The sequence below is a fragment of the Indicator indicator genome, chromosome 7, assembly GCF_027791375.1.
Source record: "Indicator indicator isolate 239-I01 chromosome 7, UM_Iind_1.1, whole genome shotgun sequence".
Taxonomy (NCBI): domain Eukaryota; kingdom Metazoa; phylum Chordata; class Aves; order Piciformes; family Indicatoridae; genus Indicator; species Indicator indicator.
Window position 1 is genome coordinate 35229865 of NC_072016.1, and position 22720 is coordinate 35252584.

The following is a 22720-nucleotide window of genomic DNA, read 5'->3' on the forward strand; positions in this document are numbered from 1 at the left end:
CTCCGAGCCCATGTCGGTGCCGCGGGAGGAGGCTCTGCCCGCCTGCTTCGCGGGGCTGGGTGCGGGCAGCCCGCGGCCGCGGCAGAAGCGCGGGGGGATGTTCTGCAGCGTGGAGGATGCCTTCGACAACAAGACGCTGGATTTCCCCTCGCTCAGCTCCTCCGAGCCCGGGACACCCCCCGCTGGGCACCGCCGCGGCCCCGGTCCAGACCCCAGTCCAGGTCCAGGTCCAGGTCCAGGTCCCGGTCCCGGCCTCGTCGCGGTCCCGCCGCCGCCGGTAGCTGTAGCCCGAGGAGAGCGGCCCGAAGGCTGCCCGCAGGTGAGGATGGTTCGGGGGTCTGAGACCCTCTTTTCCCCCAGCATGAAGCAGTCCTGTCCGAGACCCCCGCCGGAAGGGTAGGGAGAGCCCCATCCCGTCCCTTTCTCATCTCATCTCATCCCCATCCCGTCTCTTCGAATCCCATCCGCCTCGTCCTGTCCCTCTCCGTCCCTTCCCATCCGGTCCTGTGTGCCCCGTCTAGGTCCCTCCAGTCCCGTCTCTCCCTATCCCGTCCAGTCCGCCCCATCTCATCCCATCCCGTGTGCTCCGTTCCCTCTAGTCCTGTCTTCCCCATCCCATCTCGTCTTTTCCCGTTCCGTCTCCTACCATTCCCATGTGCCCCGACCCCTCTCGTCCCATCTCTCCCCATTCTGTCCCCTCTCGTCGTCCCTGTCCAGTCCTTTCCCTTCTTTTCCCATCCCCTCCACCTGGTCCTGTCCCTTCCAGTCCCGTCTCTTCTCAATCCCGTCTCATCCCGTCCCGTCCCGTCCTGTCTCGTTCTATCTCCTCTTATCCCATCCTGTCCTGTCTTTCCTCTTCCCATCCCGCCCCATCCCATTCTATCCCCTCCGCTCCATCCCAGCCCCACGGGAGCCTCGCACCCGATAGGGGAACAGGGAGCCGGTACCGAGAACAGCTCGGGGACCGGCTGCGCGCAGCGGACGGCCCGAAGCGGCGGCGAGCGGCCACATTACTTGTGGGGGCACAGCTTCCCCCGGTCCCCCACGACCCCCGGCCGATGGCTGCAGGACCGGACAGGGGCTGCGGGGAGCGGGCAGCGGCTGCAGGACCGAACTCACCGGCTCCGCTCCTTCCCCGCCGCCGCCGCTTTGTCTGAGCGCCAGGAGCGCAGCCCCGGTGCGGGAGCGCGCACGTAGGCGGAGCCGCGCAGGGGCGGGCACACGCACTAACAGCGGGACAGAAACGCTGGGGCCGGCGGAGCGGTGGGGTCATGTCGCAGCCGGGCAAGAAGAGTCTCCCCCGCGGCACGGTGAGCGGGACCCCTGCGGGGTGCCGGTACGGCCTCAGCCGAGGCCAGGCTGGGGAGGTCGGGGCTCGCTTGTCCCTCCCAGCTGGAGCGGAGCTGGACCCCCGGGGGACGCTGCTGGGGTTTTGTGCCGTAGCGGGGGTTGGGCGCCCGGGCTCTGGGTTCCCGGCGATCTCGGTTCCCCGGAGCGGGGAGGTCGGTGCTGCCGGAGCCGCGTCCCTCCGGAGCAGGGGGGGACTGTGCAGCCCCCTCCCCGCGGGGCCGCCTCTCCCTTTGTTGGCCGCGGCCCGGCCCCCAGCCCGGCGGACCCGGCGCTTTGTCTGCCGGTGTCCGGGGTACCTCCCGGGACAAAGAACCGGCGCGACCCTCTCCGGGCTGCGGGGCTGCGCCCGCTGCTTCGACTTCGGTTCGTGGGTCGGAGCCTCTTTTTTGTTGTTGTTGGTTTTGTTTTGGGTTTTGTTTTGTTTTGGGTCAGTTTTTTTTTCCGGCGGGTGGGCTCGAGGAGAGGATGGCATCTGTCCGCCTCGTTCCCTGCCCCATGTCTGTCCGCCCCGAGCCCGGGTCGTGCCCGCTGCCGCGCTCCAGTACCGCTGCCGGGATCAGGAGCAGTGAGAGCTCCCGAGCTGGCGTGGGAGGGATTCCCTCTGCCGCTGCCAGCCGCTAGACAGACGGGATTGGGGATTCCTCTTGTTCTGCTGGCTCATGGCTGAGAGCCTCGAAAACATCCCGGGGCTGCGGGAGCCGGAGAGGCGGTATGCAGGGATGGGGTGCGGTAGGGATGGGCTGAGGATGGGGATGGCAGTGGAGAAAGGATGGAGATGAGGAGAGGATTGGAATAGGGTGAAGATGAGGATGGAGGTGAGGTAAGGATGAGAATGGGTTGAGGATCGGGATGGGAATAGGGTGAGGGTAGGAATGGGGACAGGATGAGGATGGGAATATGGTGAGGATGGAGATGGGAGAAGATGGGTTGTGTATGGGGGTGAGGATGAGAATGGCATAAAGAAGGGGATGGGGTGAGGGTGAGTCTGAGGATGGGGATAAGCAGAGGAAGAGGTTGGGAATGGGTTGAGGATAAGGGTGGAGATGGGGTGAGGATAGGGATGGGAATGGGGTGGGGATAAGGATGGGGGTGGGGATGGTATGATGATGGGCCCCACAAGGGGAGGGGCCACAGGGTCTCCCACGGGGCAGCCAGCACAGAAGCTGCTTTGATTGATTTTATGGGACAAGGGAAAACAATGAAGAGGCACTGGAAGGCTGGACGCTTCTAAAGCCACACTGCAGCTCCTCAGTGTGTTTGTTGGTTTTGGTGTTTTTTAGCAAGCCAGTGATGCTCTTTAAACCAAAACCCCACCATGCTGTCCAGGCTGGGTAGCATCAGCACACAGGTCATCTCCACCTGCTCCCTCAGGTGTGTCTGAGCTGTGGCCACGCTCTTTGTGTGGCCACTGGTGAGCAGGAACAGAGTCCTCAAAAAGTAGGCTGCATTTGCATACGTGCCACTGCTCTCTAGTTTGTCTGGGTAAAGATCCTTGCCAGGCTGACAACACTCCCAGAGGCTTGCTTTGAAGTGAGGAAAGTCCTTGTGGCGTTAGCTGCCTCCCACCAGACTGTGACGACTCATGAATGGCAATAAATTACCAGGTTAATGAGATGCACGCAGAAGTCTTCATCAGTAGAGCTGCTGGAGGAGGCAGGTGCATGGCTGAGCTGTGGGGTGTTACCCTGCAAGCATCTCAAGCTGCTGGGAACCTTGGTCAGGCTGTGGACCAACTCTGAAGGAGCTCTTGGACTTCTTGGGGGTTGTGTGCTTCCTGGCAAGCAGGGAAGGAGCAATTAAGGCTGTGCAGACCTCTAAAATGAGTCTGTTGTGGTGCCCAGAGCAGCTCAGATCCCTGAAATGGAGCTGTTCTGGTGCCCAGAGCAGCTCAGATCCCTGAAAGGGAGCTGTTCTGGTGCCCAGAGCAGCTCAGATCCCTGAAAGGGAGCTGTTCTGGTGCCCAGAGCAGCTCAGATCCCTGAAATGGAGCTGTTCTGGTGCCCTGAGCAGCTCAGATCCCTGAAAGGGAGCTGTTCTGGTGCCCTGAGCAGCTCAGATCCCTGAAAGGGAGCTGTTCTGGTGCCCTGAGCAGCTCAGATCCCTGAAAGGGAGCTGTTCTGGTGCCCTGAGCAGCTCAGATCCCTGAAAGGGAGCTGTTCTGGTGCCCTGAGCAGCTCAGATCCCTGAAAGGGAGCTGTTCTGGTGCCTTGAGCAGCTCAGACCTTTCCAATGGAGCTGTTCTGGTGCCCTGAGCAGCTCAGACCTTTCCAATGGAGCTGTTCTGGTGCCCTGAGCAGCTCAGACCTTTCCAATGGAGCTGTTCTGGTGCCCTGAGCAGCTCAGATCCCTGAAATGGAACTGTTCTGGTGCCCTGAGCAGCTCAGATCCCTGAAAGGGAGCTGTTCTGGTGCCCTGAGCAGCTCAGATCCCTGAAATGGAACTGTTCTGGTGCCCAGAGCAGCTCAGATCCCTGAAATGGAACTGTTCTGGTGCCCTGAGCAGCTCAGATCTCTCCAGTGGAGCTGTTCTGGTGCCCTGAGCAGCTCAGATCTCTCCAGTGGGGCTGTTCTGGTGCCCTGAGCAGCTCAGATCTCTCCAGTGGGGCTGTTCTGGTGCCCTGAGCAGCTCAGATCTCTCCAGTGGGGCTGTTCTGGTGTCCTGAGCAGCTCAGATCTCTCCACTAGGGCTGTTCTGGTGTCCAGAGCATCTCAGCTGTCTCCAAAGGAGCTGTTTTGGTGCTCAGAGCAGCTCACACCTCTCCAGTGGAGCTGTTCTGGTGCCCTGAGCAGCTCAGATCTCTCCAATGGGGCTGTTCTGGTGCCCTGAGCAGCTCAGATCTCTCCAGTGGGGCTGTTCTGGTGCCCTGAGCAGCTCAGATCTCTCCAGTGGGGCTGTTCTGGTGCCCTGAGCAGCTCAGATCTCTCCAGTGGGGCTGTTCTGGTGCCCTGAGCAGCTCAGATCTCTCCAGTGGGGCTGTTCTGGTGCCCTGAGCAGCTCAGATCTCTCCAGTGGGGCTGTTCTGGTGCCCTGAGCAGCTCAGATCTCTCCAGTGGGGCTGTTCTGGTGCCCTGAGCAGCTCAGATCTCTCCAGTGGGGCTGTTCTGGTGCCCTGAGCAGCTCAGATCTCTCCAGTGGGGCTGTTCTGGTGCCCTGAGCAGCTCAGATCTCTCCAGTGGGGCTGTTCTGGTGCCCTGAGCAGCTCAGATCTCTCCAGTGGGGCTGTTCTGGTGTCCTGAGCAGCTCAGATCTCTCCAGTGGGGCTGTTCTGGTGTCCTGAGCAGCTCAGATCTCTCCAGTGGGGCTGTTCTGGTGTCCTGAGCAGCTCAGATCTCTCCAGTGGGCTGTTCTGGTGTCCTGAGCAGCTCAGATCTCTCCAGTGGGGCTGTTCTGGTGTCCTGAGCAGCTCAGATCTCTCCAGTGGAGCTGTTCTGGTGTCCTGAGCAGCTCAGATCTCTCCACTAGGGCTGTTCTGGTGTCCAGAGCATCTCAGCTGTCTCCAAAGGAGCTGTTTTGGTGCTCAGAGCAGCTCACACCTCTCCAGTGGAGCTGTTCTGGTGCCCTGAGCAGCTCAGATCTCTCCAGTGGGGCTGTTCTGGTGTCCTGAGCAGCTCAGATCTCTCCAGTGGAGCTGTTCTGGTGTCCTGAGCAGCTCAGATCTCTCCAGTGGAGCTGTTCTGGTGCCCTGAGCAGCTCAGATCTCTCCAGTGGGGCTGTTCTGGTGTCCTGAGCAGCTCAGATCTCTCCACTAGGGCTGTTCTGGTGTCCAGAGCATCTCAGCTGTCTCCAAAGGAGCTGTTTTGGTGCTCAGAGCAGCTCACACCTCTCCAGTGGAGCTGTTCTGGTGCCCTGAGCAGCTCAGATCTCTCCAGTGGGGCTGTTCTGGTGCCCTGAGCAGCTCAGATCTCTCCAGTGGGGCTGTTCTGGTGCCCTGAGCAGCTCAGATCTCTCCAGTGGAGCTGTTCTGGTGCCCTGAGCAGCTCAGATCTCTCCAGTGGGGCTGTTCTGGTGTCCAGAGCATCTCAGCTGTCTCCAAAGGAGCTGTTTTGGTGCTCAGAGCAGCTCACACCTCTCCAGTGGAGCTGTTCTGGTGCCCTGAGCAGCTCAGGGCTCTGCTGGCCATACCCCCCAGCTGGTACCACACTGCATAGAGATGTGTGTTCCTCTCACATGGCAGCTTTGCGTGGTGGCTGAATGCACTGAACTGGTGTCTCTGAAGGACAAAACCTGAAGCCCTAGATCAAAGGAAGCTCAGCATGGGTCAGGTGCCATCTAACTCAACTCCTCTTTCCAACCCTGTGGTTTTTTTCCCGTTAGAGTGACCGGCTTCTGATCAAAGGAGGGAAAATTGTCAACGATGACCAGTCCTTTTATGCAGACCTCTATGTGGAAGATGGTGTCATAAAGTAAGTTAAAGATTGATGGGTGGTGATGGAGCCTCCCAGCATGGCACAGGGCTGTGGGATCTGAAGGAGGTTCCTCTCCATCGATCTTCTCTGGGAAAAATGCTCCTTTCTTGGAAAGCAAGGAGAGCTTCTCAGAGTGGTGGTAAGGAGGAGCTCCCTGAGTGTCCTTCTGCAGCTGGAAGGATGGATAATGTGCTGGAAGTTGATGCTCTGTTGGAAGTTGTGCAGGGAACAGGTGAGGAGCCAAGTTAAGTAGTGAGGAACCACTTAGGAACACGTCAGAAATAGGAGAGAAAAGAGGAGGAGAAGCTGACCCCCCAGTGTGAGGAAGCCTGGGATGTGTATCCTCCAGCAGTGCTTAGAAGTTGAGACCTGACCTGGACTTACCGTGTCCAGCTCTAGAGCCCCAAACACAAGAAGGACATGGAACTGTTGGAGTGGGTCTTCAGGAGGCCACAAAGATGATCCAAGGGATGGAAGCCCTCTGCTGTGGGGCCAGGAAGAGTGTGTTGGGGTTATTCAGCCTGGAGAAGGCTCCAGGGAGACCTTAGAGCAGCATTACAGTATCTGAAAGGGGCTACAAGAGAGCTGGGGAGAGACTTTTGACAAAGGCATGGAGTGCTGGGACAAGGAGTGGTGGCTTCAAACTGGAAAAAAATGGAGTTTGGATGAGACATGAGGAAGAAAATCTTCCCTGTGAGAGTGGTGAGGCACTGGAACAGGATGCCCAGAGAAGCTTTGGGGGCTCCAAATCTGGAAGTGTTCCAAGCCAGGCTGGATGGGGCCTTGAGCAATCTGGTCTGGTAGGAGGTGTCCCTTCCCATGGCAAGGGGTTCAGTCTTGGTGATCTTTAAGGCCTTTTTCAACCCAAACCATTCTAGGATGGTTTTACATCTTCACTTACAAGTTGTTGCCCGTGACCATGAGATCTTAGCATTGTCTGGGACAGCAGTGTGCCCTTGTGGCCAAGAAGGCCACTGGAATCCTATGGGTGTATTAAAAAGAGTGTGTCCAGCAGATCCAGGGAGGTTCTCCTCCTCCTCTACTCTGCCCTAGTAAGACCTCACCTGGAATATCGGGTCCAGTTTTGGGCTCCCCAGTTCAGGAGGGGCAGGGATCTGCTGGAGAGAGTCCAGCAGAGAGCTACCAGGATGATTAAGGGACTGGAGCACTGTCCTAGGAGGAGAGACTGAGAGACCAGTCTGGAGGAGAGAGGACTGAGAGAGGATTTTAATAAATGTTTATAAATATCTGAGTGCCAAGAGGGAGGGGACAGGGACAGCCTCTTCTCAGTTGTACCCTGTGATAGGACAAGGGTCAGTGGATACAAACTGCAGCCCAGGAGGCTTCACCTCAACATGAGGAGGAACCTCTTTACAGTGAGGGTCACAGAGCACTGGCACAGACCCCCCAGAGAGGTTGTGGAGTCTCCTCCTTTCCAGCCCCATCTGGACGTGTTCCTGTGTGACCTGCACTGGGTTCTGTGGTGCTGCTCTGGCAGGGGGTTGGACTTGATGATCTCCAGAGGTCCCTTCCAACAACCCCTAACATCCTGTGATCCTCTTTCCAGGCAGATTGGGGAAAACCTGCTGGTTCCTGGTGGTGTAAAGACAATTGATGCCTATGGCCAGATGGTGATGCCCGGGGGGCTCGACGTCCACACCAGGCTGCAGATGCCCATCATGGGGATGACCTCAGCTGATGACTTCTTCCAAGGCACAAAGGCAGCCCTGGCAGGAGGCACCACCATGATCAGTAAGATGGGGGAGCTTTCAAATGGGCTTCTGAGTAGTGTATTGTTTAGCAGGAAACCTTGCTCCTTTTAACATCTCAGGGATGATTTACCCTCCTGGCAGGGAAATGCTGATTTGTGCTGTGGAAATCAAAGCCTTGGAGCTAATTAAAATGCGTCATGTCCCTTGCAGAACCTCCTTCTGTTGCTGCACACACACTGGAAAGATGCAAAGCTGCTCCTAGGAGAAGAAAAGAGAAGAAAACTTCTAATAGAAAACTTTTTGTGACACCTTTTAATATATTTTTTAATGGCTTTTCAAGGGGCTTTTAGCATTTTAAAAGAGTTTTTTCAGCTCTGTGAGCACTGCTGTGTTAATGTCATATGTGCCCTCCCTGGAGGTGTTCAAGGACAGGTTGGATGGGGCCTTGAGCAACCTGGTCTAGTGGGAAGTGTCCCTGCCCATGCTGGTGGGGTTGGAACTGGATGATCTTCAAGGTCTCTTCCAACCCAAACCATTCTACAAGTCTATGAAACCATTTTGATGTTTGTTTTGCATTTCTTCCGGTCCCAAGGCCCAGGTGTGTGACTGAAGGTCCAGTCTCACCACATCTGGTGTAGCTCTGTGCTGAGCTCCCTTATCTTTGTTCCTACAAAGATAAGGGGAGGGAAAGGGAGGTGACCAAGGATCTCGAGAGAGCTGTGCAGAAACGTTCCTGGGCATGGTTTGGTGAACAACTTCCTTCAAATGCTGCTCCAGGCAGGCTGTGACAGAAGAAAAGGCTTAACTGGGAGTTTGTTTGTTCTGTTTCACTTTATCTGGAAATCTTCCATCTGTATCTTAAGTCTTGTCTAAATCCAGCAGAAGAGAGGTGGAAATGAGACATGAGGAAGATGCCCACATTTGTATTTTGTTGTAGAATATCTTGAAGGAGAGCTGGGGAGGGACTTTTGACAAAGGCATGGAGTGATAGGGTGAGGGGTGATGGCTTCAGACTGGAAGAAGCTGGACTGAGGGTGAAACACGAGGAAGAAGTTCTTGCCCATCAGGGTGGTGAGGCACTGGAACAGGTTGCCCAGGGCTCCTGTTGTGGAGTTGTGGAGGCTCCAAGCCTCGCAGTGTTAAAAGCCAGGCCGGATGGGGTCTTGAGTAACCTGATCTAGTGGAAGGTATCCCTGCCTATGGCAGGGGGTTGGAACTAGATGACCTTGAAGGTCCTTTCCAGGCCAACCCATTCCCTGATTCCTTGATGTGATCAGCACTACCAAACCGATCAGCGTCGGACCCTCTCCGTTTCCCGGCGCTGAAGCCTCGCGCAGGAGCGCTGGTGGCTGGGGCAGCCTTGGGGTGTTTCTGTGACCCTCTCCCATCCTGTGCTAACTCTCTGCAGTGTCTCCCCAGTTGACCACGTCTGCCCAGATGCTGGGACCAGTCTCCTGGCTGCCTACGAGCAGTGGCGGGGGGTGGCTGACAGCCAGGCCTGCTGCGATTACTCCCTGCACGTCGACATCCCGCGCTGGCACGAGAGCCTGAGGGAGGAGCTGGAAGCCCTGGTGAAGGACAAGGGTGAGGACAGCAGGAGCCATCATCTGGCCATAACCCCACTCCCCCTGCCCCTCCCATAATTATCACAGTGCAGGTACGTCAGAAACTCCCTCTAGGGTAAGTGATGATGGTTGGTGCTCCCCTGAGCCAGTGCTGAGTGGATATGTGGAAGGGAACGTGCTCCTTTGCTGCTGAGGTGTCAGCAAGAAAGCCAGGAAGGGACTTTGAACAAGGACCTGTTGTGATAGGGTGAGAGGGGATGGACTGAAGCTGAGCTGCGTCAAGAGAAGTGTGGCCAGCAGGTCGAGGGAGGTGATTCTCCCCTTCTGCTCTGCTCTGCTGAGACCCCACCTGGAGTACTGCATCCAGTTCTGGAGCCACTAGTACAAAAAGGATCTGGAGGTGCTGGAAGGTGTCCAGAGAAGGGCCCTGAGGATGAGCAGAGGGCTGGAGCTAATGGAACAGAACTAGAAATGGGTAGATTCAGATTGGATGCTAGGAAGTAATTCTTCCCCGTGAGGTAGTGAGACACTGGAACAGGTTGCCCAGGGAGGCAAGCTGTGGGAAGAAGCCTCATCCCTGGAGGTTTTTAAGGCCAGGCTGGCTCTGGGCAACCTGATCTAGTGTGAGGTGTCCCTGCCCATGGCCAAGGGGTTGGAACTAGGTGATCCTTGAGGTCCCTTCCAACCCTGACAATTCTATGATTCTGTGGAGGAGGGGAGATTTAGACTGGAGATTAGGATGAAATTCTTCACTCTGAGGGTGGTGAGACACTGGAACAGGTTGCCTGGGAAGGTTGTAGATGCTCCTTCTCTGGAGGTGTTCAAAGCCAGGTTGCATGAGGCCTTGAGCAACCTGGGCTAGTGGAGGGTGCCCTGCCCATGGCAGGGGGTTGGAACTAGGTGATCTTCAGGGTCCCTTCCGACCCAAAGCATTCCATGATTCTATGAACTCCTTTTCCTCTGCCATCCTGGGGAAAGGTGTAGAAAGGGCTGTGTCACCAGGCTGTGCCATATTGAAGGTTGGACTTTATGGTCTTTCCCAACCATAATGATTCTGTGATTCTCTGATAACACTTTGCCTGTGTGCCTCCTCCCTGGGGGCAATGCAGAGCCCAGTGATGGGAATCCATGTGGGGAACTAAGGGGATGGGATTGGACATCCTGATCCTAACTGTCTGAGGGACAGAAGAGAGGTTTTTACTGTGAGGGTGGTGGAGGCCTGGGACAGGCTACCCAGGGAGGTTATGGAGTCTCCTTCTTTGGAAAGGTTCCAAACCCAGCTGGCCATTGTGATCCTGGGCAAGCTGCTGTGGGTGCTCCTGCTTTATCAGGGGGGGTTGGACTGGATGATCCCCAGAGGCCCCTTCCAACCCTGCCCAATCTGGGATTCTGTGTGAATCTGTGATTTCTTCCTCACATCCGGGATGATTCATGAAGCCAAAGCTGGAGAATTGCTGCAGTGCTTTATGAGAGGCACCAGCTAATCCCAAAGCACAACTAAATTGTGTTCCATGTGAAGGCACACAGGGAAAACATCCAGGATGAGCTGGGATGGCTCCATCCCTTCATCCACTCTGCACTGTACCAGGAAATTGACTGCACATTTCTCTGTTAATTGACCAATTAAGCCCTTGCTTACAAGACTGCAAATTACACTGAAGTCACTGAGCTCCTCATTAGCATATCTGAAGGGAAGATCTGGTTCCAAACATGGGAATTAGTGTTAATGAGATGCATGAATTCCTGATGCTTTCCACTAAGCCTTGGCTAGAGGAGGCAGCTTCAGGATGTGCAGGAATTGCAGCCAGGATGGGAATCCTTCTGGAAAGCCTAAAGCTGAGTTTTGTTCTGTGAGCCCCATCCTGAATGGTTTTTAAATCCCACATTCCCAGCATGGTGGGGTTGGACATCATCTGGAGATCATCCAGTCCAACTCCCTGTTAAATCAAGGGCACCCACAGCAGCTTGCCCAGGATCACAATGGCCAGGGGGGTTTGGAAGCTCTCCGGAGAAGGAGACTCCACAACCTCTCTGGGCAGCCTGCTCCAGGGCTCCAGCACCCTCACACCAAACAATTTTTTCCTCTTGTTCAGGTGGAATCTCCTGGGTTCCAGTTTGTGCCTGTTGCCCTTTGTTCTGTCATTGGGCACCACTGACAAGAGTCTGGCTCCATCCTCTTGCCCCCCACTCTATAGGTGTTGAGCAGCTCTGAGAGGATCCTCTCTGAGTCCAAAGTGTGCTCTGGGGTTTCTTTCTTTGCTTGAGGTGCATCCAGAGATGGAGGTGTGTTGTCTGTTGTGGATCTTGATCTTTGAGGTGGGGACAGTTCTCATGCCAACCCTTAGCCCTGCTTTGCTGTCAGTCTGAGCCTTGCTGGCACAAACCCCAGGTTCACACAGCCCCTGCTCAGGTCACCAAGCACTCAGTGGGGACAGGAGGTGGTGTGATTGAGGTCCCTGGAGGTGTTTAACAAAAGACTGTATGAGGCACTTAGTGCCATGGTCTAGTTGATTAGTTAGGGTTGGGTGATGGGTTGGACTTGATGATCTCGGAGGTCTCTTCCAACCTGGTTGATTCTGTAATAAACGGATGTGACATTTTCTTCTCTCCAGGTGTGAACTCCTTCCTGGTTTTCATGGCCTACAAAGACAAGCTTCAGTGCACAGATGCCCAGGTAACAAGAGGCAGTGTAGGGTGGCAGGCAGCACCCCCATGCTGAGCAGGAGTGGTGGTGGGGCTGACGTTGGGCAACCCTCTGTCTCTTGGCAGTTGTATGAAATCTTCTGCACCGTTCGCGAGCTGGGGGCCATCGCCCAGGTGCATGCTGAGAACGGAGACATCATCGATGAGGTACAGGGATGGAGTAATGGTGCTGCATCCAGCTGCTCTCTGGTGACCAGTGGTGGACCCTGGGATCAGTACTGGGCCCAGTTGTGTTCAACATCTGTGTGGATGACCTGGCTGAGGGGATCGAGGCAGCCGCTAGTGAATTTGCAGATGGCACCAAGGTGGGGGGCAGTGTGGATCTGCTGCAGGGTAGGAGGCTGCTGCAGGGTAGGAGGCTGCTGCAGGGTAGGAGGCTGCTGCAGGGTAGGAGGCTGCTGCAGGGGGACCTGGGCAGGCTGGGTCCATGGGCTGAGGCCACTGGTACGAGGTTCAACAAGGCCAAGTGCAGGGTCCTGCACTTTATCCACAATAAGCCCATCCAGTGCTACAGACTGGGGGGTGAGTGTCTGGAGAGCAGCCTGGCTGAGAGGGACCTGGGAGTGCTGGGGGACAGCAGCTGAGCATGAGCCAGCAGTGTGCCCAGCTGGCATGAAAGGCCAATGGTATCTTGGCCTGGATCAGGAATAGTGTGGCCAGCAGGAGCAGGGATGGAATTCTGCCCTGTACTCAGCACCAGTGAGGCTTCACCTCAAGCATTGTCTGCAGCTCTGGGCCCCTCACTTCAGGAAGGATACTGAGGTGCTGGAGCAGGTCCAGAGGAAAGTGATGAGGCTGGTGAGGGGGCTGGAGGGAGAGGTTGATGAGGAGAGGCTGAGGGAGCTGGGGGTGTTCAGCCTGGAGAGGAGGAGACTTAGAGAGGACCTTATCACTCTCTACAACTACCTAAAAGAAAGTTGTAGTCAGGCAACCAGTCTTGTCCCAGGCAACCAGTGACAGGGCAAGAGGGCATGGTGTGAAGCTGCACCAGGGGAGGCTGAGGTTGGGTGTTAGGAAGCATTTCCTCACAGAAAAACTGATTGGACACTGGGATGGACTGCCAGGGAGGTGGTGGAGTGGCCATCACTGGAGGTCTTCCAGAGAAGATTGGATGTGGTACTTGGTGGCATGGTTTGGCTGATGTGGTGGTGTTAGGTCAGAGGCTGGACTTGATGATCTCAGAGGTCTTTTCCAGCCTCAACAATTCTGTGATTGATTCTGTTTGACCAGAGTGTTGAGGTGGAAGGCAAAGTACTGGCTTCAGTGGGTGGGAGAAGTGCCTGGTGGGAGGTGGAGCTTTGCCAGCACCTCTTAGCCTTCAGCTGGTGCTGGAGATTCAGCAGGGGTTGGTATAGATGAGAGAAGGAGGAGCAGCCCACCATGACATCCCAGGTCCTCCAGAACTGTAGCTGGGTGAAAGAGTGGGGAAGGTCCCAATGTACTGTTGGGACACAGCATCTCCCAGTCTAGGAATGCTTCTACATGAGGTGGGACTGCTAGGAAGTAGCTACAGCAATTTGTGGAGTGTCTCAGGTGTAGGTGGTGTTGTCTGGTTGTGGTCATGAGTCTCTAGCAACCTCCAGGTCCTTCTGAACAAGGTGTTTTGTTCCTCCACCTTGCTGCTCATATCACTGACTGCTCTGTTGTTCATCTTCATCCACCTAGGAGCAGAAGAGGCTGCTGGAGCTTGGGATTACTGGACCAGAAGGACATGTCCTCAGTCGCCCCGAGGAGGTAACACCTCCAGCCCTTCCACAGAATGTCCATGGGGTTTTGGCTGGAGCAGAGGTGCCCTGAGACATTCTCTGCCTGTGTTTTGGTGTCCATAGGTGGAAGCAGAGGCCGTGTACCGTGCCATTACCATTGCCAAGCAGGCCAACTGCCCCTTGTACATCACCAAAATCATGAGTAGGGGTGCAGCAGATGTCCTAGCTCAAGCCAAGAGGAAAGGTAAAGCACTGGGTCCATGGCTGCACCCCAGCTGAGCCTGTAGAAACATCTGCAGGAATAGCATCCTGGCTGCAGGCTCTGAGAACTCGTTAGCACCCAGGGTCTATCACTTTCTGAGGGTGCTAAAACTCGGTGTTGAGACTTCTTCACGTGGTGTGTGAGAGCTAAGTGCTCTGAGCTGGAAGGGGCTGAGATGTGCTCAGAATTCTGACACCTGATTCTCAGTAGATGCAGCTGAAAAAGAAAGAAATCATTCACTTGGAATCATTTGTCATGAAATAAAGGAAAAAAGGGTCTGGAGCAAGCTCCAGGTTCAAGTTGAGGGTGGTGTGGGAGCAGGGGGGAAGGCAAAGAGATGGAGACAGGCAGGTCCACAGGCACCTCTGCCTTCAACCAGGAGACTGCCAGAAAGATGCTTCTTTAATCTGGAGGAAGGCATGATGGCTTGTGGATAGGAAAGTCTGTTGGTGTGAGGAGAAAAGAGATGGGTTTGGAACTTGTTCTGGCAGCCTTGCCCAGTCATCAGAGGCCGCCTGAGAGAGGGTCATGAATGACAAAGCTGCAGTGCTGGGGCCACTGGAGGTCAGTGAAACCATGGGGTGAAGCTTGAGGAGGGCAGATTTACGCTGGAGATCATGGACAAATTCTTTAGAGGGAGCAAAACTAGAAGTGGGTAGATTCAGATTGGAGGTTAGGAAGAAATTCTTCCCCATGAGGGTGGTGAGACACTGGAACAGGTTGCCCAGGCAGGCTGTGGATGCCCCCTCCCTGGAGGAGGTTCCAGGGCAGGCTGGATGAGGCCTTGAGCAGCCAGGTCTGGTGGCAGGTGTCCCTGCCCGTGGCAGAGGGATTGGAACTGGATGTCTTTAAGGTCCCTTCCAACCCAAACCATTGTATGAACCTGTGGATTGTGTGTCAGAAGAGGCTGGAGGCCAGCTGGTGAGTGTGCCCTGACGAGTCCCTTGCCCACAGGCATGGTTGTGTACGGGGAGCCCATCACTGCCAGCCTGGGCACCGACGGCTCCCACTACTGGAGCAAAAACTGGGCCAAGGCTGCCGCCTTCGTCACGTCCCCCCCCATCAGCCCAGACCCCACCACGCCGGATCATCTCACCTCCCTCTTGTCCTGGTGAGTCCCTGTCAGCACCAATCATCTGGTAATACCTGGGCACACCCTCATCTTCTGTACCTGGGCACTGCGGGGTGCAGCAGGCACAGCAGAGGCTGGCACACAGCTCAGCCTCGGAATCGCAGCGTGGTGAGGTTGGGAAGGAACCCCTGGAGACAACCTGGTCCAACCCCTTTGCTAGAGCAGGGTCACCTAGGTGTTAGTGTAATCAAAGTAGGAAAATAATCTGTCAGGTGCTGAATTGGGGTGAGTTGTTGAGTACTGGGTTCAGTTTTGGGCCCCTCACTCCAAGAGGGACATTGAGGTGCTGGATGGTCTTTGAGGTCTCTTCAACCTCATGTGTGTGTCCAGAAAGGGACCATGAAACTGGTAAAGGGTCTGGAGAACAGGTCGGGTATGAGGAGCTGAGGGACCTGGGGTTGTTTAGTCTGGAGAGAAGGAGGCTGAGGAGAGACCTCTTTGCTCTCTACAACTCCCTGCAAAGAGATTGGTGCAAGGTGGGTGTTCCTTTTCCCAAGGAACAAGTGCTAAGACAAGAGGAAATGGCCTCAAGCTGCACCCAGGGAGGTTTAGGTTGGACATGAGGAACAATTTCATCCCTGAAAGGGTTGTCAAGGCCTGGCCCAGGCTGCCCAGGGAGGAGTCTCCATCCCTGGAGGGGTTTCAAAGCTGTGGAGATGTGGTGCTGAGGGCCATGGTTTGGTGGTGACCTTGGCAGTGCTGGGTTAATGTTTGGGCTTGATGAGTCTTTTCCAAAGCAAAGTATTCTGTGATCCTTTTTTTTCCATACCAAGAGATCAGATCTGAGTAAGGAGCCAGGTGACTCTCTAAAACAGAGCCTCCTGCTGCTTTGGTGGAGCCAGGTGATAGCTGCCAGGCTTTGTCTATAAAGATCAGGTTCTCCCTGCCCAGTCCCTCCTCCAGAAGGGGAGGGGGGAAGACAGTTCCCAGTGGGGCAGGCAGGACCCCTCTGACCGCTCTGCTGCGCTCTGCCCAGCGGGGACCTGCAGGTCACCGGCAGTGCCCACTGCACCTTCACCACCGCGCAGAAGGCCGTGGGCAAGGACAACTTCACCCTCATCCCCGAGGGCACCAACGGCGTGGAGGAGCGGATGTCCGTCGTCTGGGAGAAGTGTGTGGTAGGTGCTGAGGTGTGGGAGCAGGGCTGGTGCTGGGGATGTCAGTGTCCTCCTTCATTCTGATGAGCCAGGAGGTGCTGCTGCCTCAGAGGAGCTTGCAGATGAGGGGAACTGTGGCATTGGAGTGCCTTCAAGGTGCCTTCAGAGGCTTCTCTATGGAATCATCCACCCTGCAATCACTTGCAGTCACTCCCTGTCACTCCAAAACGTTTTCCTGAGGCTAAGGCATGGTGTTCCTCTTTCCTTGGTGGCCATGGCCATGCCTGCCTGGTCACTCCAGCCCTCACGAGTGGGGGCTGGTTCTTGTGACACCTCTATGTCTCCTGGGCAGTGGAGCTGTGGTTCAGGTCCTGTGTCTCTGCCCATTGGTCTCCCTGGGTACCTGCTCTCCCAAGGAGCATCCCTGGAAGGCTCTAAGCTTGCATCCCATGGAGACAGCATCTCTGTGAGGACTACCCAGGAGTTTGGGAACCAAGCTCCACTGAAGCCCTCGTCTTAGGTAGGCTTTATTCAAAGGTTAACAGAATTTATCTGAAGACATTACATGAAGATGCTGAGGTTCCCCTCCAGTTTTCACTGAAGAATCTTTAACTGTGCAGGGTCACAGCAATGCTGGGCAGGTTGGATGTCTGCTGCTGTGAGGCCAGGCTGAGAGAGTTGGGGCTGTTCAGCCTGGAGAAGAGAAGGCTCCAGGGAGACCTTCTGGTGGCCTTGCAGTGCTTAAAGGGGTCATCAGAAAGCTGAGGACAGACTTCTGAGCAGGGTCTGTTATGACAGGGCAAGGGGTGATGATTTGAACTCCAAGAAGGAGATTCAGACTGGAGAGAAGGGAGAAATGTTGGACAGGATGAGAGCCTGTCCCAGATTTCCCAGAGAGGTGGGAGATTCCCCATCCCTGGAATCACTGCAGGTGAGGTTGTTTGGGGCTGTGAGCAACGTGCTTTAGTTGCAGATGCCTGTACTGATGGCAGGGGGCTGGAGTGGATGACCTTGAAAGGTCCTTTCCCACCCAAAGCAGTCTGTGATGCTCTTCTGTGATGCTTGGTGAATGTGAGACCCCTGTCCAGGGAGCTGGAGCCAACCTGTGAACAACCTTGTTCTTCAGAGACCTTCAGTCTCGGAGTCTGGATCAAGCAGAACCCATCTGCTGCATCATTTATCCCTCAAGGACAGGGTTCAGCCCCCACCTCTCCCTTCTCCCCATTAGCTGCAGCACAGCCCCAATGTAGATCCTCACCCTTACATGGTCACAGGGTTGGGTGCTGTGGTTTCTTTTCCTGGAGCCTCTTTCCTGCTGCTGGGAGAGTGCAGGTCCAGCCTGGGGATGGATCTCTGCCCACTGCTGGGAGCAGGATGCATCTCCAGCCTTGGTCCTTCATCCCTTCTCTCTCCCAGGTGCCTGGGAAGATGGATGAGAACGATTTTGTGGCAGTGACCAGTACCAACGCTGCCAAGATCTTCAACTGCTACCCCAGGAAGGGGCGCGTGGCAGTGGGCTCTGACGCAGACCTGGTCCTGTGGAACCCCAAGGCTACCAAAATCATCTCAGCAAAAACCCACAACCTGGTAAAGTATGGCAGTTTTCATCTGCTTGGGCTGGTTGTAGAGCCAGAGGAAAGCAGTGTGCTCCTGCAGAGCAGCAAGAGCGCAGCGAGGAGATGCTGGTGTTCTAAAAATAGAAGCAAATGAAAATCTCCTTTGGTTGCTGTAAAGGGGTGGGGTTGGAACTGGGTAGTGGTGAGACAATCTGCATCTGGTGCAGGAGCTTCAAGATCACTGTGGGCTAGAAAGTGTAAGTGCTGGACTTGTGTGAGGTAGGAAACTGTTACTAAAGGTCAGCACATCAACATCCTGCATCTGGCATGGCCAGCAGGACCAGGGCAGGGACAGTCCTCTACTGGGCAGTGGTGAGGCCACACCTTGAATCCTGAGTTCAGTTTTGGGCCCCTCACTCCAAGAAGGACATTGAGGGGCTCAAGCAGGTCCAGAGAAGGGCAACAAAGCTAGTGAAGGGGCTGGAGAACAGGTCTGGTGAGGAGCATCTGAGGGACCTGGGGTTGTTCAGCCTGGAGAAAAGGCGGTTGAGGGGAGACCTTCTGGCTCTCTACAGCTCCTGGAAAGGAGGCTGGAGCCAGGTGGGGGTTGGTCTCTTCTCCCTTGTAACAAGTGCTAGGACAAGAGGAAAGCCCTCGAGTTGCACCAGGGGAGATTTAGGTTGGACATTAGAAGAAAATCCTTCCCTGAAAGGGTTGACAAAGACTGGCCCAGGCTACCCGGGAAAGTGGTTGAATCCCCATCCCTGGAGGTGTTTCAAAGAGGCAGAGATGTGGTGCTGAGGGACATGGTTTAGCCCCAGTGGCAGACTTAGAGAATGGTAGGACTCCATGATCTGAAAGGTCTTTTCCAACCAAAACCATTCTGTGGCTCTATCCTTCCAAAGAGCCAAACCCATTCCAGGCAGGCTCACTTGGTCAGGAGACATTTGGGTGCATCCCAGTGGCATTTGAGTCACCACTTTCCAAGCCATGAACATCCCCAGTCTGATGTCCAACATAATTCTGGGACAGAGAGCTGGAGGTGACAGGGAGAGGTGAGGTGGGGTGAGGACTTCTGGTGACAGAGCTGAGCAAAGTCACTGCAGAAACATTTTGAGCCCTGTGGGGTTTTTTTCACTAGGATGAATTCTATTGAAGCTCTCACTGGGGTTGAGGCACTCAGGTGTTTCCTCAGCAGCTTTTCTTCTGGTACAGAAAATTCTCTTCTTCTTTTTAAGAATGCTTCATTTTTCCACTGGAAACTCTGGGTTTTGGGCAGTCTGTTAGTGGTGGCCATGGGAGAGTGTTGGAAGGCAGCCATACGCTTGTGCATTCCCCACCACCGAACAGACCTGGCTTTCCAGACCTGTTTTGGTAGAAGCCTTGGAAAAGACTTGGAAGAAATGAGAAGAACTTCTGTCTCCAAGTAGAGAAATGAAGCAGGGTTCTTCAGGGGCTTAGGGAGATCAGTTGTTGCCATATTGTAAAGTTGAGTGTGCCCCAGGAGCCTGCCCCTTGTCTTTCGGGCAAGCACAGAGCGTTCTGGGGGCTTAGTTTCTCCCTTCCAATGAGAAGAACATTATCTGAAGTGTGAAGGTCTAGTGAAGTCCAGCTGAGGGTGAATGAGGAGCAGCACACAAAACCAAGGCTGTGGCTGTAGCTGGCTTTACTGTCACCACCTTCTTCAACCTTCACCTTGGATCTTTCGGTTTGCTCTCCCCAGAACGTGGAGTACAACATATTTGAAGGCACAGAGTGCCACGGAGTTCCTACTGTGGTCATCAGCCAGGGAAGAGTTGTCCTTGAGGATGGAAACCTGTGTGTCACCCAGGGGTCTGGTCGCTTCATTCCTAGGAAGACCTTCCCAGATTTTGTTTATAAAAGGATAAAGGCAAGAAACAGGGTAAGGAGACTTTTCTTGGCCATGGGTTCTCATTTTGGTCACAGTCTCTCTGCATTTGTGTGTTAGGACAAACCTGCTGACGGAACAGGCAGCAGCAGGACCAAGAGTTGCTTGATGTTGTGAAGTTATAAAGCAAGACATGGCTTCTGGCAAACCTGGCTTGGTTTGTGGTGAGGTGGACGCCTCCTGCCTGCATGAGAAGAGTTTCTGTTACTGTATTTCCAGGGCCTACTCTCCATCTCTCAAGGGGTGGTTAATGGATGGAGCGTTGGTTGGTGGTTACTGGAAGTACAATGAGATACAGCCCTCAGGTGCCACCACAGCTTCCTGAGGACCTAGGAACACATGCCAGTATCTAAAGAGCTTCTCAGCAGCCCTGTTCTCCTTTCCTGTGTGCTGTTGTAGAGGTTTCCATTGTGCCTGGTAGAGAAGGCAGAGCAGAAATTAACCTCTAATTATCCACAGAGGTAGCAGTGCTGGCAGCTGTGGCAGGAACACCAATGGCCAGGGTCCCTCTGAGTGCTGAGGGTGCTTCCAGGGCTGCATCTGGAGTCAGGGTGGGATGGGGATGGGACTCTGCAAGGCCTCTGCAGGACAGGGATAAGACCCTGGCAGCTCTTTGTGCTGTGGGGATGGATGGAACTCTAGCACGTCCCTGTGGGATGGGGATGGCTGAAACCCTGGAAGGTCTCTGTGGGAATGGGAGTCTGCCAGTCCCCTGCAGGATGAAGATGGATGGGATCCTGGAAGGTCTCCACAGAATGGGGCTGGAGATGGATGGGACCTTGCAGGTCCCTTGGGGTTGGATGGGATCCTTCCAGGTCTCTGTGGGAGGCCTGATCTCCTCCATGGCACTGCCCAGCAGTGGGCAGCCACTTGTGTTCCTTCTGATAATGCCCACGGTGACCTCCACTTCCTTAGCACATCCCTCATCCCCTCACACTGAGAGGTGGTGGGGTGGGCTGAGCAGTTGCTTGGCTAAGGCAGAGGGTTCCCAGCATCCTTGGAAGCATCTCCATAGCATCTTCCACCACAGCATCTCCACCTGTGGTGGAAGCAGACACCCTGTGCTTCATTTGTTTATCTTAAAGACTGGAGTTTGCTAAACATAAACCTTGGCCTGCAGTGAGTGAAGCCCCTGCTGTGGTGGGACAGTAACTGCCTGTCAGTCCAGGTGGTCAGGGGGTGGTTTGGTCACTTAATGAGTTCAGCACTTTGCAAACCACCCAACAGTCTGCCTGTGCCAGCTCTCCATCCTTGGTCTGAGCAGAGCTATGGCGAGAAAGAGGGCTGGGAACATCAGGCAGGGTGTTTGCTTCACAAAATGTGCAGCATGGTGAAGATGAAGGATGGAGCAAAACTAGAAGTGGGGAGATTCAGATTGGATGTTAGGAAGAAGTTCTTCACCATGAGGGTGGTGAGATGCTGGCACAGGTTGCCCAGGGAGGTGATGGAAACCTCATCCCTGGAGGTTTTTGCAGCCAGGCTGGCTGTGGCTGTGAGCAACCTGCTGTGGTGTGAGGTGCCCCTGCCCATGGCAGTGGGGTTGGAACTGGCTGAGCCTTGAGGTCCCTTCCAAGCCCGACAGTTCTGTGGCTCTCTGAGCCATGTGTCCTGCCTTGCCCTGGGCTCACCCCCGTGCCTCACCCGTCTGTGCCTGCTCCCTGCAGCTGGCGGAGGTCCACGGTGTGCCGCGAGGGCTGTACGACGGGCCGGTCCACGAGGTGCTGGCCAGCGCCAAGGCCCCCAGCGCCGCCGCCCGCATCGCCCCCTGCCCCGGCAAGGCCCCGGCGCCGCCCGTCCGCAACCTCCACCAGTCGGGGTTCAGCTTGTCCGGTATGGCCTCGGGGCGCCCTCGGGGGTGGGGGCTGGGGAGGGCTGGTTGGTGTGGGCCAGGTCGTGGGTTGTGTGAGCAGCAGGACAGAGCTGAGGAACACAAAGGTCGTTTTTGCTTGACCCAAAAGGGGAATGCAACCTCTGTGGGGAGCCTGCTCCAGGGCTCCAGCACCCTCACACCGAACAAGAGTCTCCTCATCTGCAGGTGGAACCTCCTGAGTTCCAGTTTGTGCCCACTGCCCCTTGTCATGTCACTGGGCACCACTGGAAAGAGTCTGGCTCCATTCTCTTGCCCCCCACAGTCCCTTTACCTCTTGCTGAGCATTGAGAAGATCCCCTCTCAGGCTGCTCTTTTCCAGGCTCAACAGCCCCTGGCTTCTCAGCCTCACCTTGTAGGAGATGTTCCAGTCCCTTCACCAACCTACCCATGCAGCCAGCACACCCCACACCTGTGGCCTGTATCAGCAATAGTGTGGCCAGCAGGAGCAGGGAAGTCATTCTGCCCCTGTGCTCAGCTCTGGTTAGACCACACCTTGAGAACTGTGTCCAGCTCTGGGCCCCTCAGTTCAAGAAAGATGTTGAGATGCTGGAATGTGTCCAGAGAAGGGCATCGAGGCTGGTGAGGGGTCTGGAGCACAGCCCTGTGAGGAGAGGCTGAGGGAGCTGGGGGTGTTTAGCCTGGAGAAGAGGAGGCTCAGGGGAGACCTCATTGCTCTCTACAACTGCTTGAAGGGAGGCTGCAGCTATGAGGGGGTTGGTCTCTTTTCCCAGGCAACCAGCTGCAGAACAAGAGGACACAGTCTCAGGCTGTGCAGGGGGAAGCATAGGCTTGATCTTAGAAGGAAGTTCCTCCCAGAAAGAGAGAGTGGCCATTGGAATGGGCTGCCCAGGGAGGGGGTGGGGTCGATGTCCCTGGAGGCGTTGAAGACCAGCCTGGATGAGGCACTTGGTGCCATGGTCTGGTTGATTAGATAGGGTTGGGTGATAGGTTGGACTTGGTGATCTTGGAGGTCTCTTCCAACCTGGTTGATGATTCTGTGATTCTCCCCTTGCTCCCCAGGCTCTCAGGCAGATGACCACATTGCCAGGCGCACGGCCCAGAAGATCATGGCCCCGCCGGGGGGACGGTCCAACATCACCTCGCTGTCCTGAGGGAGCAGCCTGGCACCTGCACTCTCCCCCTGTGCCACCGTGGCTGTCCCCAGTGCCACCAACAGCACCACCGGGGCGTGGTCAGGTCCTGCCAGGGCCGCTCCAGCCGGGCAGGGGACGGTGGGTTGAGGAAGCTGAGGATGAACGGCGAGCCTTCGTCAGCTGCCCTAGCCCCTTCTTCTCGTAGGTAGAAAGTAGAGTAACCCCCGAGAGGTAGCACTCCCACCTCCAGCTCTCCCAGTTTGTGTTTCCAGTAGCTGCTTGGAAAGCCCTGACCCTGTGCATGTGGCCACCTCGATATAACTGGGCAGCGAGCTCAGTCTGGCCGGTGGACCGGACA

The 22720-nt window shown here is 55.6% G+C and overlaps 1 protein-coding gene across 2 annotated transcripts; it reads left to right on the top strand.

Moving 5' to 3' along the window:
- Positions 1-10: 10 nt before the first annotated feature.
- Positions 11-22380, top strand: DPYSL4 (dihydropyrimidinase like 4). Of its 2 annotated transcripts, none has more exons than XM_054382561.1 (14): positions 11-319; positions 5665-5753; positions 7324-7508; positions 8888-9052; positions 11646-11707; positions 11803-11883; positions 13402-13470; positions 13566-13686; positions 14659-14815; positions 15813-15954; positions 17350-17520; positions 19213-19392; positions 21063-21228; positions 22289-22380. In XM_054382561.1, the coding sequence occupies exons 1-14, from the start codon at positions 11-13 to the stop codon at positions 22378-22380; spliced, it is 1989 nt and encodes a 662-aa protein (XP_054238536.1). The 2 variants fall into 2 exon arrangements, with proteins under 2 accessions (XP_054238536.1, XP_054238537.1); XM_054382562.1 differs by lacking the exon at positions 11-319 and adding an exon at positions 1272-1310.
- The last annotated feature ends 340 nt before the right edge of the window (positions 22381-22720 follow it).

Coding starts and splice junctions, on each gene's coding strand:
- DPYSL4 (XM_054382561.1), top strand. CDS start 11: ATGTCGGTGCCGCGGGAGGAGGCTCTGCCCGCCTGCTTCGCGGGGCTG. Junction 13,471..13,565: donor TCCTCAGTCGCCCCGAGGAG/GTAACACCTCCA, acceptor TGGTGTCCATAG/GTGGAAGCAGAGGCCGTGTA. Junction 19,393..21,062: donor GGATAAAGGCAAGAAACAGG/GTAAGGAGACTT, acceptor TGCTCCCTGCAG/CTGGCGGAGGTCCACGGTGT.